The sequence below is a fragment of the Cygnus atratus genome, chromosome 2 (assembly GCF_013377495.2).
Source record: "Cygnus atratus isolate AKBS03 ecotype Queensland, Australia chromosome 2, CAtr_DNAZoo_HiC_assembly, whole genome shotgun sequence".
Taxonomy (NCBI): Eukaryota; Metazoa; Chordata; class Aves; order Anseriformes; family Anatidae; genus Cygnus; species Cygnus atratus.
In genome coordinates this window covers 114,774,520-114,789,143 of record NC_066363.1, presented here as the reverse complement: position 1 = coordinate 114,789,143, position 14,624 = coordinate 114,774,520, and the positions used below count along the sequence as shown (strand labels likewise).

At 36.0% G+C, this 14,624-nt stretch overlaps 1 protein-coding gene across 5 annotated transcripts in view; it reads left to right on the top strand.

The window, feature by feature from the left end:
- The window catches only part of TRAPPC8 (trafficking protein particle complex subunit 8), a 50,283-nt gene that overhangs the window by 2,737 nt on the left and 32,922 nt on the right, over positions 1 to 14,624 (top strand). For 2 of the 5 annotated variants that reach the window (XM_035553238.2, XM_035553237.2), the window contains exons 2-9: positions 2,405 to 2,599; positions 5,415 to 5,498; positions 8,295 to 8,384; positions 9,632 to 9,806; positions 10,202 to 10,355; positions 11,486 to 11,573; positions 12,706 to 12,953; positions 14,451 to 14,566. In XM_035553238.2, coding sequence (XP_035409131.1) covers positions 2,405 to 2,599; positions 5,415 to 5,498; positions 8,295 to 8,384; positions 9,632 to 9,806; positions 10,202 to 10,355; positions 11,486 to 11,573; positions 12,706 to 12,953; positions 14,451 to 14,566 — 1,150 coding nt within the window. Of the gene's footprint in view, positions 1 to 2,404; positions 2,600 to 5,414; positions 5,499 to 7,540; positions 7,674 to 8,294; positions 8,385 to 9,631; positions 9,807 to 10,201; positions 10,356 to 11,485; positions 11,574 to 12,705; positions 12,954 to 14,450; positions 14,567 to 14,624 lie in introns of those variants that run through there. The other 3 variants (XM_035553240.2, XM_035553241.2, XM_050708934.1) reach the window with 2 other exon arrangements.

The following is a 14,624-nucleotide window of genomic DNA, read 5'->3' as shown; positions in this document are numbered from 1 at the left end:
GCCTCTGCACTAAGTACTAATCAGTGCTAATCTACTGATCGACTTCTGCCTCTGAATGACTTGCTAATGTTGGTGTAGCCAAAAATACCTTTGCAGTCTAACAAGTTGTGATGTGAGGAAGTCCTGACCCCACGTTCAGAGTTCTCCAGTGTAGTTTTTAGAATTTTGACTTTGATAATTAAGTCACTTCCTGTTATTGAAGGAGGAATGAAGACAACTTTACTGTCCCAGTTTATTTTTGAATTTAGAGGAAAACAAAAACAAAGCCCCCAAACTTTTTTCTTTACGAAAAGAAAAGCGACGGTCTTTTTTAAGTACTAAGTTTTGTTAGTAACAGTTGCTGGCTAATTTAACCTACCTATACAATATATATTTGTTTTCTTTAACGTAGCATCCTATTTGGTTGAGGTACCTTAAATACTATCTGAACTAGTGCTGTCTTGGTGGGAGGATGTGTGTATACTTCAACTGGCAAGTGTCAATTTTAGGTAGCTTTTATTATGCTTCATGTATTTGAGTTTAGTTTGATGTTAGGAATTCTCTGCTCATAAGTTTTAGTTAGAGTTTGAATATGCTCAGCTTCTTACTGGGAAGATGTTCTGGTACACATTACTTCTGCTTTGGGAAAAATACTTTCTGAAATAATACTATGGAATTTTGAAGGAAATAAATAATGGTATAAGATTATTTTTTTTTTTACTAGGGATTAAGGCCGAAGTTTTGTGGTTCCAAATATGTCCTTTGTGTCAGTCGTTAGGATTGCATGTATGCCAAAAATGTCATCTACATCCTGGATGGAAATGTACATGTTTTTATTATGATGGCTATTATATTTTAGGAGAGACAACGAGGATGAGTTTTGTTATAGCTGCACTGGGAAAACAAATCGTTGTCTTAGTTGTTTCTCCCTGCTACTTCCTCTTACATTTGATCTTTTCAGTAATTGTGTGGCTGTAGGGTTAGTAATTTAAGGGTTGAAAATTCATCCCATCTGATGAGATGGGGGGGAGGAATCCTGCAGTTCTACAACTGGAGCTCCGTCTTTACGAGTCATGTGAAGCTCAAATTATTGCTTCTGGTAAAATTATCTGTAAGATACAAAAGAGGTTGATTCTTTCCCTAAAAGTTATTGGGCTACAAAGAGCTAGACCTTTAATTTTTATACTTATCTGTGTAAAAAAACACCACCATTCTATTTATTTACTTACGATGAATAACTTCTTGCTTTTCAGGAGACTGAGAAGTCTGCTGAACCTCCTCCTACCCTGTCCCCGTCGTGTCCCTCCCTTCTTTCCCCACCCAAGCTCTTAGGCTGTGGTCTTGGGTCTGTTTTTCTCAGTGTTTTCTTTCTGATGGCTTTCTTGGAGGAGTTGGTAGAGAGGGAAATCATTTTTTGGGATAAATATCACAAGTCAGACAGCATAAACCACTGTGTGCTAATAACATAAGGTTGGTATCACCATTTTAAAGGCTCATCTTAATACTGCATCTGCTGCTTTTTTTTTGAGTATTGTATGTATTGGTGTCTACTTTCTCTAAATAAGCAACCTTTGTGCCAACTTAAACACTTGTCAGCTATTTGTAGTTCTGTCATAAACATGATGTCCATATGGTATAAACCGCATTGTCAGGATTTTGTTTTTGAGGCTGCCTGCAGTAATCCAGGTATACTTCTGCATAATTCTGAAATCAATATTTTGTGGTCGTAAGATTTTTTTCTGTTCTTGAGGATTTAAAAGTAAATCAGACATGCAGGTGTTACTAACATTGACTCTTTTGGTTAATTAGCTAAAAATAGTTTATCACATGAGAAATGTAACTTTCAGTAATGTTCTATTAAATCGGTTGTGTGGTGTCTTGGAGAACGGCTGCGTTCTAAAACCATTCCTTCAAGTTAAGGTGATCACACTTTTAATATTACAAATGAAAGGGTATGTTCATTAGGATGAACTAATGCTATGCTGTCCCTGTCGAGTTTCCTAAATGCTATTATTGTGTTAGATTTTTCTGTCAGACTCTTAGGAATGTGAGAGGTAATGTGCTTTCCATGTGGAGCTCCTATAGGCTTTCAGTGGAAGTTGAGTGTATTTCTCAAGGAAGAGGGTGTGCAGCAGTGTAGGCTACAGATCTTATGGGTAGTTCCTATTTGGAGTAGACACCTTGCTAAACTAAGATCCTGCTTATATTTTCATCAGTCTACCTAGGTGAGCTTAATGTTGAACATGAAATAATTTCTCCTTTATCCCTAACTCTTCCCCCCTCTCACTTTTTTGATACTCAAATATTATGGACTGAAATATAAAGTTGATGGAGGGGTTTAATGAAGTAAGCAAGCTATAAAGAAGGAAGTCTGGAGAAATAATAATTACGGTAACTATTTTAACAAAGCCTCTTTTTTTTTCAGTTCACATGAGAGATCCCAATAATCAGCTTCATATAATTAAAAATCTGAAGATTGCTGTCAACAACATTATTACTCACCCACCTCAGCCCAGTGCCATTCGGAAGCTTTTGAATGAAGTGGTGTCCGTCAGTCAGCCTGCTGAAGGACTGGTAGCTAACGTGATCACTGCTGGAGATTATGATCTCAACATTAGTGGTATGTAATTATATTGTATTTTTTTGTAATTTAAGCTGGAATTTACTGTAAAGTTCCTAACCTTGATATCAAGTTTATGGCATGTATTAAGGTTGCTCTGAGGGTTGATCAGTTTTGAGTCGTTGTACTGAAGCTTAAATTAGCAAATATTCTTCTAGCATTTTATAAAAAACAAAACTAATTGAATGCAATTAATAACTCATAAGTTAAATTTGTTTCCCAGTGTTGTGGTTCTTGTGAAATTCTGTTAAAGCATCATAATATTTTAAAATTGAAAATATTCTTTCTTCGGTTTTATGATTACCTTACCAGATTAGAGGTTTTCCTTTTGTCAGAATTGAGACGCTAACCTGTTACCTTTGGCTGGATAAATACAAACACTGTTGGTACTAATGTATGGGTTTACTTTAAAGTTAGTCCTCCTATCTTCTTCTGTTCATCTCTTATTGCTTAATGCATGGAGTTCATGAAGTCGCTATAAACACTTGAAAGATAAGAAGATTTTGAGGAACAACATGCAAGTCTCTGGCTAATTTTTTTTTGCTGTGAAACTCCGTGCTTCATATTTCACTGTCACAACAACTAGAACCTTCTAACAATGACTTCTTTCCAATCTCTAGGGGAAAGACATTGTGAATAATGCTAATTGAGAACTGATCTTGAGAGCTGAGAAGATTAAACTCCTCCCAATTAAGACCCTAATCTATTAAAGCCTTTGAGTACATACTTAATTCAAACCATGTATGCATTGCCCTATTTAAACATGAGTAATTTATTTTACGTAGTTTGGCGTGCAGTAGGGAATTTGGGTCTGTTCTAGGAAAAGAAAAGGTTTCCATATACTTTATATGAAAAATTCATGAGGATTAGTAGCTGATGTTGTCATGTTTTTTTTAATGTTGATGTTGAAAAATGTGTAATTCTACATCTTTGATTTCTAGTTTGCAAGCCGCATCCTCAACTTGATGCGAAATATTAATAGTAAAGGAAAAGACTTGACCCTGGAAATCCTAATTTTTGAGTTTCTTCTGCAGACTGTAGCCTCTTCCAGTTTCTGTGCCCATTCTCATCTAAGAAACTGGTTTATTTGCTTGCCATTTTAATATGGAAACTTTTTTTTGGTTGGGAAGTCTGTTTGAATTCTAGGGATTAAAGCCATTCTACTTTCTTGAGGTCATCTAATGAAGAGAATGTTCTAAACTGAGGCTGTTAGAAATATTACAGAAGTGGGGGGAGGGAGAGAACTGGTAATAGTTACTTTATCGAGCCAGACAAGCTGTGGATGCCCTGGTAGTGTTCAAGACCAGGTTGGATGGGGCTTTGGGCAACCTGGTTTAGTGGGAGGTGTTCCTGCCCATGGCAGGGGGATTGGAACTAGGGGATCTTTAAGGTCCCTTCTGACCCAAACTATTCTGTGTTTTTATGATTATTTGTAGTTTTGGAAGCAAGTAGCTCTCCTTTTGTTTTCCTTATTTGCTTCTGAAGCCTCAGATGCGATAATTCTCACGCATTATTGTATTCTGTCTCAATGGTTAGGTTCTTATTTCTGTTCAAACTGGCTGTATGCTTGGTTGAGAGAGGAGGGAGTATAATCTATTTAATATTGTGCACAAGGACAGAAGCATGTAATGATTTTGTAGTTCTATGGTACGCCTTCTTAAGGCTTTAGCACGAAACACTAGCACAGTGTCCTTGATGATGAAATTTGAATCCCATTGCATTGTAGGAGGATGTATGGAAGTCTCTATTTGTCAGGTAGAGTCTTCTTCTTAGAAAAACTCTGAATATTTCCTAAAAGTTTTTTCTACATTGTTAAAGCATTTTATTAAAAAATGATGGAAGCATTCATTCCTGGCCATAAAATGTACGTGTCTGTGTGTGTTTTTTGCTTGTATACGTGAAATACACTGATCTCTTTACATTTGCTGCTTTTTTGGTAAATTATTATTCTAGGGTAGCAATATTGAAACATATTTCCTTGATCTTTAATGATGCAATATATTCAGAAGGAGTATATAAAGAGATGGCTTAAGAAAACCATGTTATGGGTATTAGCTGCACTGGGATCATGATACTGCAGTTTTTCAGAAAAGTTTTGGGACTGCTGTAGTGAACTGTTCTAATTGGTTCCAGTTGTTTTTTGTTGCACTTGTTAATAGTTGCATTCATAATTCCATAATCTTCTTGTACCGATGGACCTGGTTGATTATTGGAAGGGCGCTTGCCTTCAGCCATGCGTGCCTCTCCAATGCACTAGTGTGTGTGTGGTGGGGGGGGCAGGGAGCAGAAATGATCCTACTAAAGGACTTGTATTTTTCTTCCAAGTAGCTTTCAGCTGGATCACTTCTGTGACTGTTTAGGGCATGATGCTAACTCTGGTGTACAGCAATACAGGAATATGACAGATATAAGGGACAATGTTGGGGCAATCGCTTTCAGCAGTGAACCTCTTCAGTTCAGCTGTAGTTCATTACTACAGGCTGAGAAAACTCACGAATTAGTGGCTTACTCCAAATAGAAAAATAGAAATATATCTTTATATAATTCTAATCTCTACTGCTTCATAGACTTCTGTTATTTAGGCCTAGAATTTGGGTGGAACCAGAAATATATACTGGATCCTATTAAAGTACCTTGTGAAATGTGGAGGAACCTGAAATGTTCATGACTGAGGTTATCTGGAATCATATGCCTTTAGTCCCTGATGGGCGTGCATGGTATAGATTTTCTACTTCATGCTACCAGAGCGTAAAAGCCAATAGTGTGTTTGCACCTGGCCCTTGTTAGTGTAATAATACCGTGTTTTTTCTATCAGATCGCTCAGTTAAGGCTAGTGTTCCTTGGTACAGTAATTGGAAAGAGACACTGATGGAACTGAACACATCCACGTTTTATTCAGGTATTTTTTTTTTGTGGTTGGTGCCAACTTGCCAAATTGCCCTTTATTCCTTTTTCCATATGCTCCATCCACCTTTCCTTACCATCTGCTACAACTGTTTAGCACCTTTCTTGGTGTAGATGTGTGTTCCTCCATTTTTTTCCCTAAAATAATAATAAAAAAAAATGGTGGTGGTTGTTTAATTTTTCTTTCGGTCGCATTTCTACTGCTGTTAACATAAATTGTTTGGTCTTTCCATGGAGTCCAGTAAGTGCCTAGCTGGGGCAGGGGAATGATCTGATGCTGTGAAAGCACTGTCTTGTTTGATCCTATGGGAATGCCTGCTATCACTGTTCTGTATTCCAAATGCAAATATTTTCCTGCTTCTCCCTAGAATTTCCTTCTCACGGGATAGTGGCACTCCTTAAATTGAAACTGAAGAGTTAACTGTACTAGAGCACGTGTGCTTCTGCTATATTGATACTTTTTCTGGTGTATGACTTAAAAACAAAACACTGTGTAGCATGTCTTTAAGATCTGTTTCTACCGAAATGCATTGGCTATTGACCTCTCAATTTGTAGACCACAACATAGAGATTCACTGTAAAGTAGCCAAATTTTGATGTTCTTTGGTTTTAAACATCAGCAAAGCTTATGCCTTCAGTTAATAGTAGCTATCCTTTAGTAGTGTCCATTCAGGTGCTTCTAAATACTTTCCTTTCTGAAGGTGCTAGCATACTTATTTGTGGAATTCATCTTGCTTAGTGAGGTAACTAAAAATGTGAAACGTAATGAAGTGGACTCTCTATTCTTAAGCTGTTATGTATAAACAGAAAGTACCAATTTCTAAACGTGGTAGCAAGTTACTTAAACTTCAGTTCTTCTCGTTTAGCATCCTATAAACACATATTGGAAAAATGCAGAGCATACAGGTCTGTGTTCCTAAATGACAGTGGTGCTATGCACTGCTGAAATTTGTGTTATATGTGAAACCTATATATGTTACATTTGAAATTTTTCTCAGGCACTGTTTTTGTTTTGAATGCTGTGCATGTTTATTTAAATATCAAGTGTGAATTATTAACAGCATTCATTCAAACGTTTTAGGGCTGTAAAGTTTGTTGTGGCTGTGTTGAGGAAATTCAGTTGCCTTCCACTTCCAAGGTTCTTACTAGACTGAGTGAGAGGGTGAAAAATAAATGTAATGCATTCCAGTTTGTGGATCTGTCAGACTTAAACTTATTTGCTTGGGTTCAACAGAAATAGAAAGCTGAATAGAGCTTGAAACTAAAATGTACTTAGTGTTTTTACCCTAATAGTTTGTAGAACATTGTAGAATTTGAAACTGATTTACTACGAGGCTTTGTTATATGTGTGAAAAATATGGATTAATCACTTTCTCATGGTTTGTTTTTAATAACAATCTGTTTTCCTTTATTTAAATAGCTGGAATATCTATACGTTAGTCTTAGTAAAGCCAAATGATTTTTCACACCATAAATGAGTGTTCAAAGAGCAGTTGGTTAGAAAGACTAGTCAAAAGCTAGCAATTTGCCTCCTATTGATTTTTTTATAAAGTTAGATGTACTGACTACTAGACTGAGTTCAGATGTATAGTGTATCTGAACCTTGTGTGGATGAAGCTGATATAAGATGGCCAGACAATGTAAGATTAAACAAAAAGCATTAACTTAATGCACTACAAGAGAATTCCAATGTACAAATTAAACTCAGTTTGTTGAAGTTGGCTAAGAAATCAAGTGTTTGGGAGGTGGCAGGGGGAGGAGAACAAAGCTTTAGAACTATTTATGTGAATTAAATCAAGGAATGTACTTGGGGCTGTATGTGGAAAACAAATACCTTCAGAACTTAATGCATTTTCTGTACCAGTTACTGTTTTCTAGTTTGCAGGTGAGTTTACTCAGGGTTCTTACTGCTCAGTGAGAAGCCTGGTCATTAAAAATGGACTAACTTTTCTCTGGTCTTTTTTTCAACTTAGGTGAAGGAGTTGCAGAATTGAGATGGCATAAAACAGGCTTGAAAGGAGAATGATTGTTTCGTGGCTAGACTGTTGTTGTGGAAAGAGACAAGATTAAGTTCACACGTTCTTTGTATATCCCAGGCATGCTTGGCTTTCTTTGACTTGACACTCTTAAATTTAAGTCCCTGTTGTAAAAGACCATTTGAACATGACAGGTTAGCATTATAAGGCATTGATGGCACAACTTAGATCTGAGCTTTCAGCTTTTTGGATCTCTGCTTGGCCAGCTAACAATGAACTGTTGCTGTTTTTATGTATTTTAGCAGAGAGGAGGAAGGGGACTACTGTAAAGCCAAATTACAACACCTTGCAAAAAAGCTGGCAGGATAGGGTTTTGGTAATCCTTAGTTCCTTTGCATAGTCAAAAATTAATTTTTTCTTCTCAGTCAATCGTTATATATCCAGCCAAGGCAAATACAATGATCATTAGAAGAACTTGTTTTTTTTTTTTTCTTTCCCAAGCCTCTGTGGTTTTAGAGGGGTGGTAAGGTTATTTAACAAGGACTGAATGTGTGAGCCTGAAATGCTGAAGAAGTTAGTGCTTAAGATGCTATTCAGTTTCACAGGATTTAATTCAAAGTGTTTCTCCTACTTGTGTATATTTTTGATGTTTTCATTTTACACTGTTTTCCCCTTCTTTTCCCTCCCATGCAAACCTTGTCAGAGTTTGCAAGTTTTACTTTTAGGCATAGTATTTTGTATTTCCTTTTTATAAATGACTAAATGCTAATTTGGCTAAATAATTAAATTTGGTCTTATCTTATTTTGTGTTTCAGCTACTACCCCTTGGTTTGAGTCTTACAGAGAGTGCTTTCTTCAGTCCATGCCTGCATCAGATCATGAGTTCTTAAACCACTATGTTGCATGTATCCTTTGAGCATTAGACATCTTTTGGTGGAGACTGTTACAGATGGCTGCAGAAATGTAATGCAGGAGACTTTGAAACTTTGGAACAACTTTTTGCCACAGTGCTTTGAAATGTACCCTTTTCAATATGTCTAACTATACAGACTAATTTTGTAAGGGGTCCAGGTTTTCTCTGTAGTAAAAGCCGCACTTTAAACTGAACTCTGAGCTAATACTTGTAACACTTTAAGATGAGCGAGTTTCTGCTATAACTCTTTAGGTCCTCAAGCACAACAGAGGCTTGTGTGCATGGGATGCACCTGCAGCCTTTTATAGCTTTTCTAGCAGATGGATGGGGGAGGCTGGGAAGGGTGTGTTGAAAAAACAGTGGACTTTTAGCTGTATTGGACAAAAAGTAGTCTGGAAAAATGCCTAAACGCTTTCAGTGTTTTTGTTGCTGTGACTTAATCCTGACTCGTTTGCCTGCAGGAAAAATAAAAATATATATTGTTTCATGGTGTAGCTGGTGTTAAGCTGAACAATAAAGATAATGCTGAAGGTTTCATAATACTTTGTTTCTAACTTTTAACTAATTAACAATTTCAGCATGGTATACCTCTGTACAAATTTTGACAGAATCTTGTACAGAATTAATTTGGCAAAATATTGAATCTGGCCTTTGCAGTAATGTAAAGTAAAATTTGCTTTCTGGCCTCTCTGATTTAATGCCTTTAATTTGGTGAATACGTGTGGCAGAGCAGGTTGTTCCTTATTAATGATAATGGAGTTGCATTGAGGTAAAAGTTAGAACATGTCCGTTTTTTACTTAGTAGGTGCTGCTGTGTTTATGAATATTGGCAGTTGTTATTGCTCAGGTGATGCCCAAAAAAGCAAGTCCCAACTCTTTGAACATTGCAAAGTGAGCATTGAAGTGAACTTCAGTTATATTTCTACAAAAAAGTTTTACATGGGACCTGGATTTGAAATATGATGAACTATTAGCTGTTATATGTCAGATTAAACTTGGATTTAGTTTCAGAACTGGAGCTAGTTCCTGTTTTATTTTAGTTACAGATGTTAATAGTTAGTTGACTGTTTAAATAGTGTTTTTTATTGAGACTTAGGCGAAGTTCTAGTTGCGCTTGCTTTTATGGCAGTGTATTTTATAGGTTTAGAACAGAATGAGTGCAGTGTTTATATGCTGCTTATTTTATCATCAGTGGCTGTTCCTGGGCTCTTTTGGTAAATGTCCTTAACGTGAATTTAGGTATGCTTGTAGTTTCTTCTAGTGAACCGGAGCCTGTGGAGCAATTTCTGAAGCTGTCTCAAGAGCAACATAGAATTCAGCATAGTAGTGAATATATGTATCCAAAATGGTTTATACCAAACACGCTCAAATACTACGTGTTACTGCACGATGTAAGCACGGGAGAAGAGCAAAGGTGGGTCTTCTGCTTTCAGTGAATTTACAGATAAATGTTTTGACTGGAATGCTTGCATCTATAAATTGCTGTTGAGATTAGGCATACAACAGAATCTATTAACCAGTGTGCAGTTATCAAGGCAGACTTCATTAAATAGTATTTTTAGGTCTAATTATTGCGTTCACATAAAATAAAAAGAATCAGTCCCAGGTTCTTGAAGTAGAAGCTTTCTTTGCTAGCTCACTGAGTAAATTCTCAGAGATAGTTGTTTTAACTCTTGCATAAAACACCAGTTAATTTTTTTTTCTTCTTAAACCTTACATATAATAGTCTAGAATAACTTGTTGGGGTAGACACTTAGAATTGGTTTAATATCAAAATGAATAGATGTTGCTGTATTTTTTTTTTTTCAGAGCTGACACCATTTATGAAGAGATGAAGCAGAGGTATGGAACTCAGGGTTGCTATTTGCTGAAAATAAATTCGCGGGTGTCTAACAGAGGAACGGATGAACAGATACCAGATCCTTGGAGTCAGTACCTTCAGAAAAACACTATCCAAAACCAGGTATTGTGGCGTTTAAAAAAAAAACAAAAAACAAAAAACAACACCTAAGGTGCATATTAATGCTCATTTTAGTTGCGTTAAAATTTTCCTAGTTTTATGCATATGGTTTTACAGAATAAGCTAATAGGTAGAAGAGACTAAGGCAGTTATGTAAGATTTAGCTTTTTTTTTTTAACCTGACTCATTTGTGAGGACATTAGGTGAGTCCTTTTTCAGAGAGCTGTCCTCTATGCTACTTAGTGACTCTTAGAAGCACAGAAGTGCTAGACTGAAAGGAATGTGGAAATAGTGGACTCCTGAGGTTGCCTGCAATGCATAAAGCAGAAGTCTTATTTGTAGTAACCTTTTACCTTCATTTTCATAATTTCCAGAATGTTTCAATTTACGGGTTCATGTAGTTCACTAAAAAATATGGCTGTTTTTTTTGTGGTAACTTTTTGCAGTCAAGTATAGCCTGTCATTTGCTAAGATAGCAAATGATAGTGTATGTTCAGAGTTCTGGGTTCTGTTTGCCATAAATGTCTATTTTTGACTTCAAGACCAAAAAAAGTGCCTTTTTGAATTTGCTTTTTGACTGTACTGCAGTTCTAACAGTATCTGATTAAAAGATGTTTGTGGAATCATAGTTTTTTACCAAACCTAGCTGGCACTGGAAAATCAAAGCTATTCATATTCTGTAAGCTGTTAAGAGGAGCAGTGAGTAATGTTCCACCATAAACTAGTTAATCTTCATTTTTTTTTTTTTGTTCCATGTCAACTATTCCACGTTGTATGTTGGTTTTTTTTGAGTTTGTTCAGGAGTTGCATTAGGGAGCATATTTTTACTGCTTTAGGCATTGCTCTGTAAGAGTTCCAATTAGCTGCTGGAGCTGCTTGCTTTAGTTGACAGTGAAGCTATTTTGAGCAAACCAGAAGAAGCTTGCTTCATCTGTTGGTGATTATAACTTTCATCTTTACAATAGGTTGGGACCTTTAAAGGCTCAAAAAATGTTTCAGTGAATATATACGAACATTAGTTGAATGCACTTTCTTAATCTAGTTAACTGCTATAAAGTTAACAATTACTGTTGACTGGCTTTTGTGTGTATTCTGTTATTTGTAAAGTCCTAACTTTCTTTCCCTTCTGGTAGGATTGCTATGAAGATTGTTCTTATGCTGTCATTTCAAACAAGAGTACTGATCACTTGATATCGGATGGCTTAGATAATGAAATTAAAGGTATTTATATAACTTCCATCAAACTTTTGATGTGATAACTTTTATAGAGCTGCCTTGTCTGTGGTAGTAATTCTTTGAGTGCTGGGCAGGTTCTGCTGTGCAATTATATATACTGCTATGTTAAGTGTTAACTATATTGGTTTAAAACTTCATGAATATTTTGAAAATTAATTTTAATACATTGAGATAAAGTTCCATAAATCTACAAACTTAATCAAGATATGGGATAAATGTAAGGTAGCCCACAAACTGAGATTGGAAAAAAGTTTGTAATTATAAACTTCGTGTTTTGTTAGGAGATTATAAGTAATAATTTCCTCGATGCTTTAAAGGTAGTAACTATACGTCAACAAATGAAAACATGATGTTGATTTAATAGACTGATGTTAACTGGGGGGTGTATCTTTAATGAGATGGGTATTGATGTATTAGGCTTTTTTGAAGACTGAGCATATTGTCTCCAAACTCTGACAATTAATAATTTGCTTTCACAGCTCAGCTTTGCTTAGTGCTAGCAAGGCCCAGATAAAGCAAACTGATATATCGAAAGGAGATTATAAATTTGAGGACTATTAAAATCTGAGTGAGTAGGTGTCTTGATCTAGTTTGGCTAGCTAGATGCAAAAGCAGTCACCCTTCTTATTGAAGTAAGGGGACTTCCTCTGAAGTTCTTTATCACCATGATTGCTCAGAAAGGCACGGAAAACTAGAGTTTTTAACCTTAGAAACAGAAAAGAATAATTTGATCCATGGTATCCACTGTAGCAACTGATGCGTGTCCATCTTTTCATGAATATTTGACTTTAAATTTACTGTTTCATTGTTTTCCTTCTGTACTGTTGATACTAATCAGCATATTTGGGAATTCTTTGCACTCTAGACTTGAACTGAAAACATACTTTCTGAAGCATGTTGCGTTTCCTGAGACTTGCTGAGCTTTCTTAATTTCAGGAGTGACATAATATTCACGTAGTTCTCTGCTGATTCTGATCTGTAGTGCAGAATGGTTGAGTAGCTCTGCTTGACAGAGTTATAAATAAGGAAAACATTAAGGTTCATAAAAATGACATTTAAAACCATAAATACTTCAGTAACTTCATACAAGGATTTTGGTGTTTCAATCTCTTACTAGATGGCCTGTCAAACAACTTCAAGACTCATCCCTTACAACTGGATCATCCCAGCGGCAGTTTGGATAGCACTGATTACTTGAAGGCTACTACATCACTGCAGGAGTCAAAGAAACTGAACTCCGGAATGCCTCATGGTGCTTGTTTAACACTCACAGATCATGATCGAATTAGGCAGTTCATACAGGAATTTACATTTAGGGGACTTTTGCCACATATAGAGAAGACAATACGGCAACTCAACGATCAGGTCAGTTCACTTTTACGTACTGTTAGTCAAAAACAATTGTGGTATAAATCCAGTTATCCAACAGTCTGTTCTGAGATTAGTACTTTCTTGTACATCTAGTGATTCAATAATCTTACTGAAAGCTGTAAGCAAATTTAAGAGAAACAGTTATCCTTTTGGCTCCATTTGTCCTTTCAAAAAAAAAAAAAAAAAAAACACACCAAAACCCAACACCTGTGTCAACAAAACTTCAGTACAAAGGTGGCTTGTTGGTGAAAGCCTGTCTGAACTGTTATCAGAGATAACCCTTTGCTCCTAAAATCTTTGTTATTCTTGTACTGGACAATTCTAGAATTCTAGCATGGAGAACAAAATGTACTTTCTTTCTCAATACTTGAATGCACCACTAAAGCTAAGAAATATATCTTTGTCAATATGTCTCCAAAAAAGCTGGATGCTTCAATTGCTACTTGGCAATGAAAGAAATGCATGGACATCCTAAATCATGTAATTCTGTTCCGATATCAGCAGTTTTTGCAGCCAAATATTTGCGTCTCAAAAGGATTCTTTGGAAGTATGCTATTTAATTTCATGCCTATTTCAAGGCATGGGCATGCCTTAAAGTTTTTTTCTGTCACAGTAAGATCTTTTCTCTTAAAAGTATTTCACTTCTATGTATCTTAAAGAGCTGAAGAGATGGGTTGAATTACTTAAGTGTAATCAAATTACTGGATTTAGCAGTTGACCTGGACCCAAATATCAGTTTATCTGAACTGTCTTTTGACTGAATTGTCCAATTAGGCTATAGTTTTTAGTAAAGGGTTGTTGAGAGTAATACAGTATGCTGTGAGGAGCACAATCTCCCTGATTGGACTTCTGGAATTTAATAAATGCCGACTGTGTTTACATTGGGAAAGTTTTATGGTTAAATAAAAAGTGTAGCCTTATGGCTAGGAATGTAGTAATATATTCCTAATGCATGTAAAAGAAAAAGTTATGTTTTTTTAATTGCCTTTAAAAAGAGATGTAGCTTTTCTTAGATCTGGAGGAATGCTAATTCCCTGTGGAAAATTTGTCATTTGTGGGACTTCTCTGAAAGAATAACACTGTGTAACCTTGCTCGCAGGTGTAACTAGCACACTTGACACTGCAGAACAGTGTTACAATGTGGTGATGCTCCCCATGGTGATGGGGAGAATGCTCTCTCTTGAAATATACCAGAAAGTAGGTACTCTGCATTCAAGGAAATGCATCAGATTTTTTTTTCTGGATTGAGATATCTGAAGTTTTACAGCAGCAGTAAACAGTTTTAGACAGCTGAGGTTCATTAAATGTGGATTACGATGTCTGTCAATCAGTGATTCACTCCAATGATGTGTTCTTTTCACTTTTTTCTTCCCTCTGTTTTCTTGAAAAAAATAGGATTTGGGAAGTATTAATGGAGCTTGGATTTGTAGTTGGGTGTAACTTATTTATATCCTTTCCAGTCTAGTATTCTAATTTGTTGTTTTCTTGCAGTTAATATCCAGGAAAGGCTTGAGTCGATCATTGTTTTCTGCTACTAAAAAATGGTTTAGTGGCAGTAAGGTTCCAGAGAAAAGTATAAATGAACTGAAGAATACTTCTGGTTTGCTGTAAGTTATTTCAGTCACTACCTTTGAATCAAAATAAAAATGTACCTCTTTCTTAGGA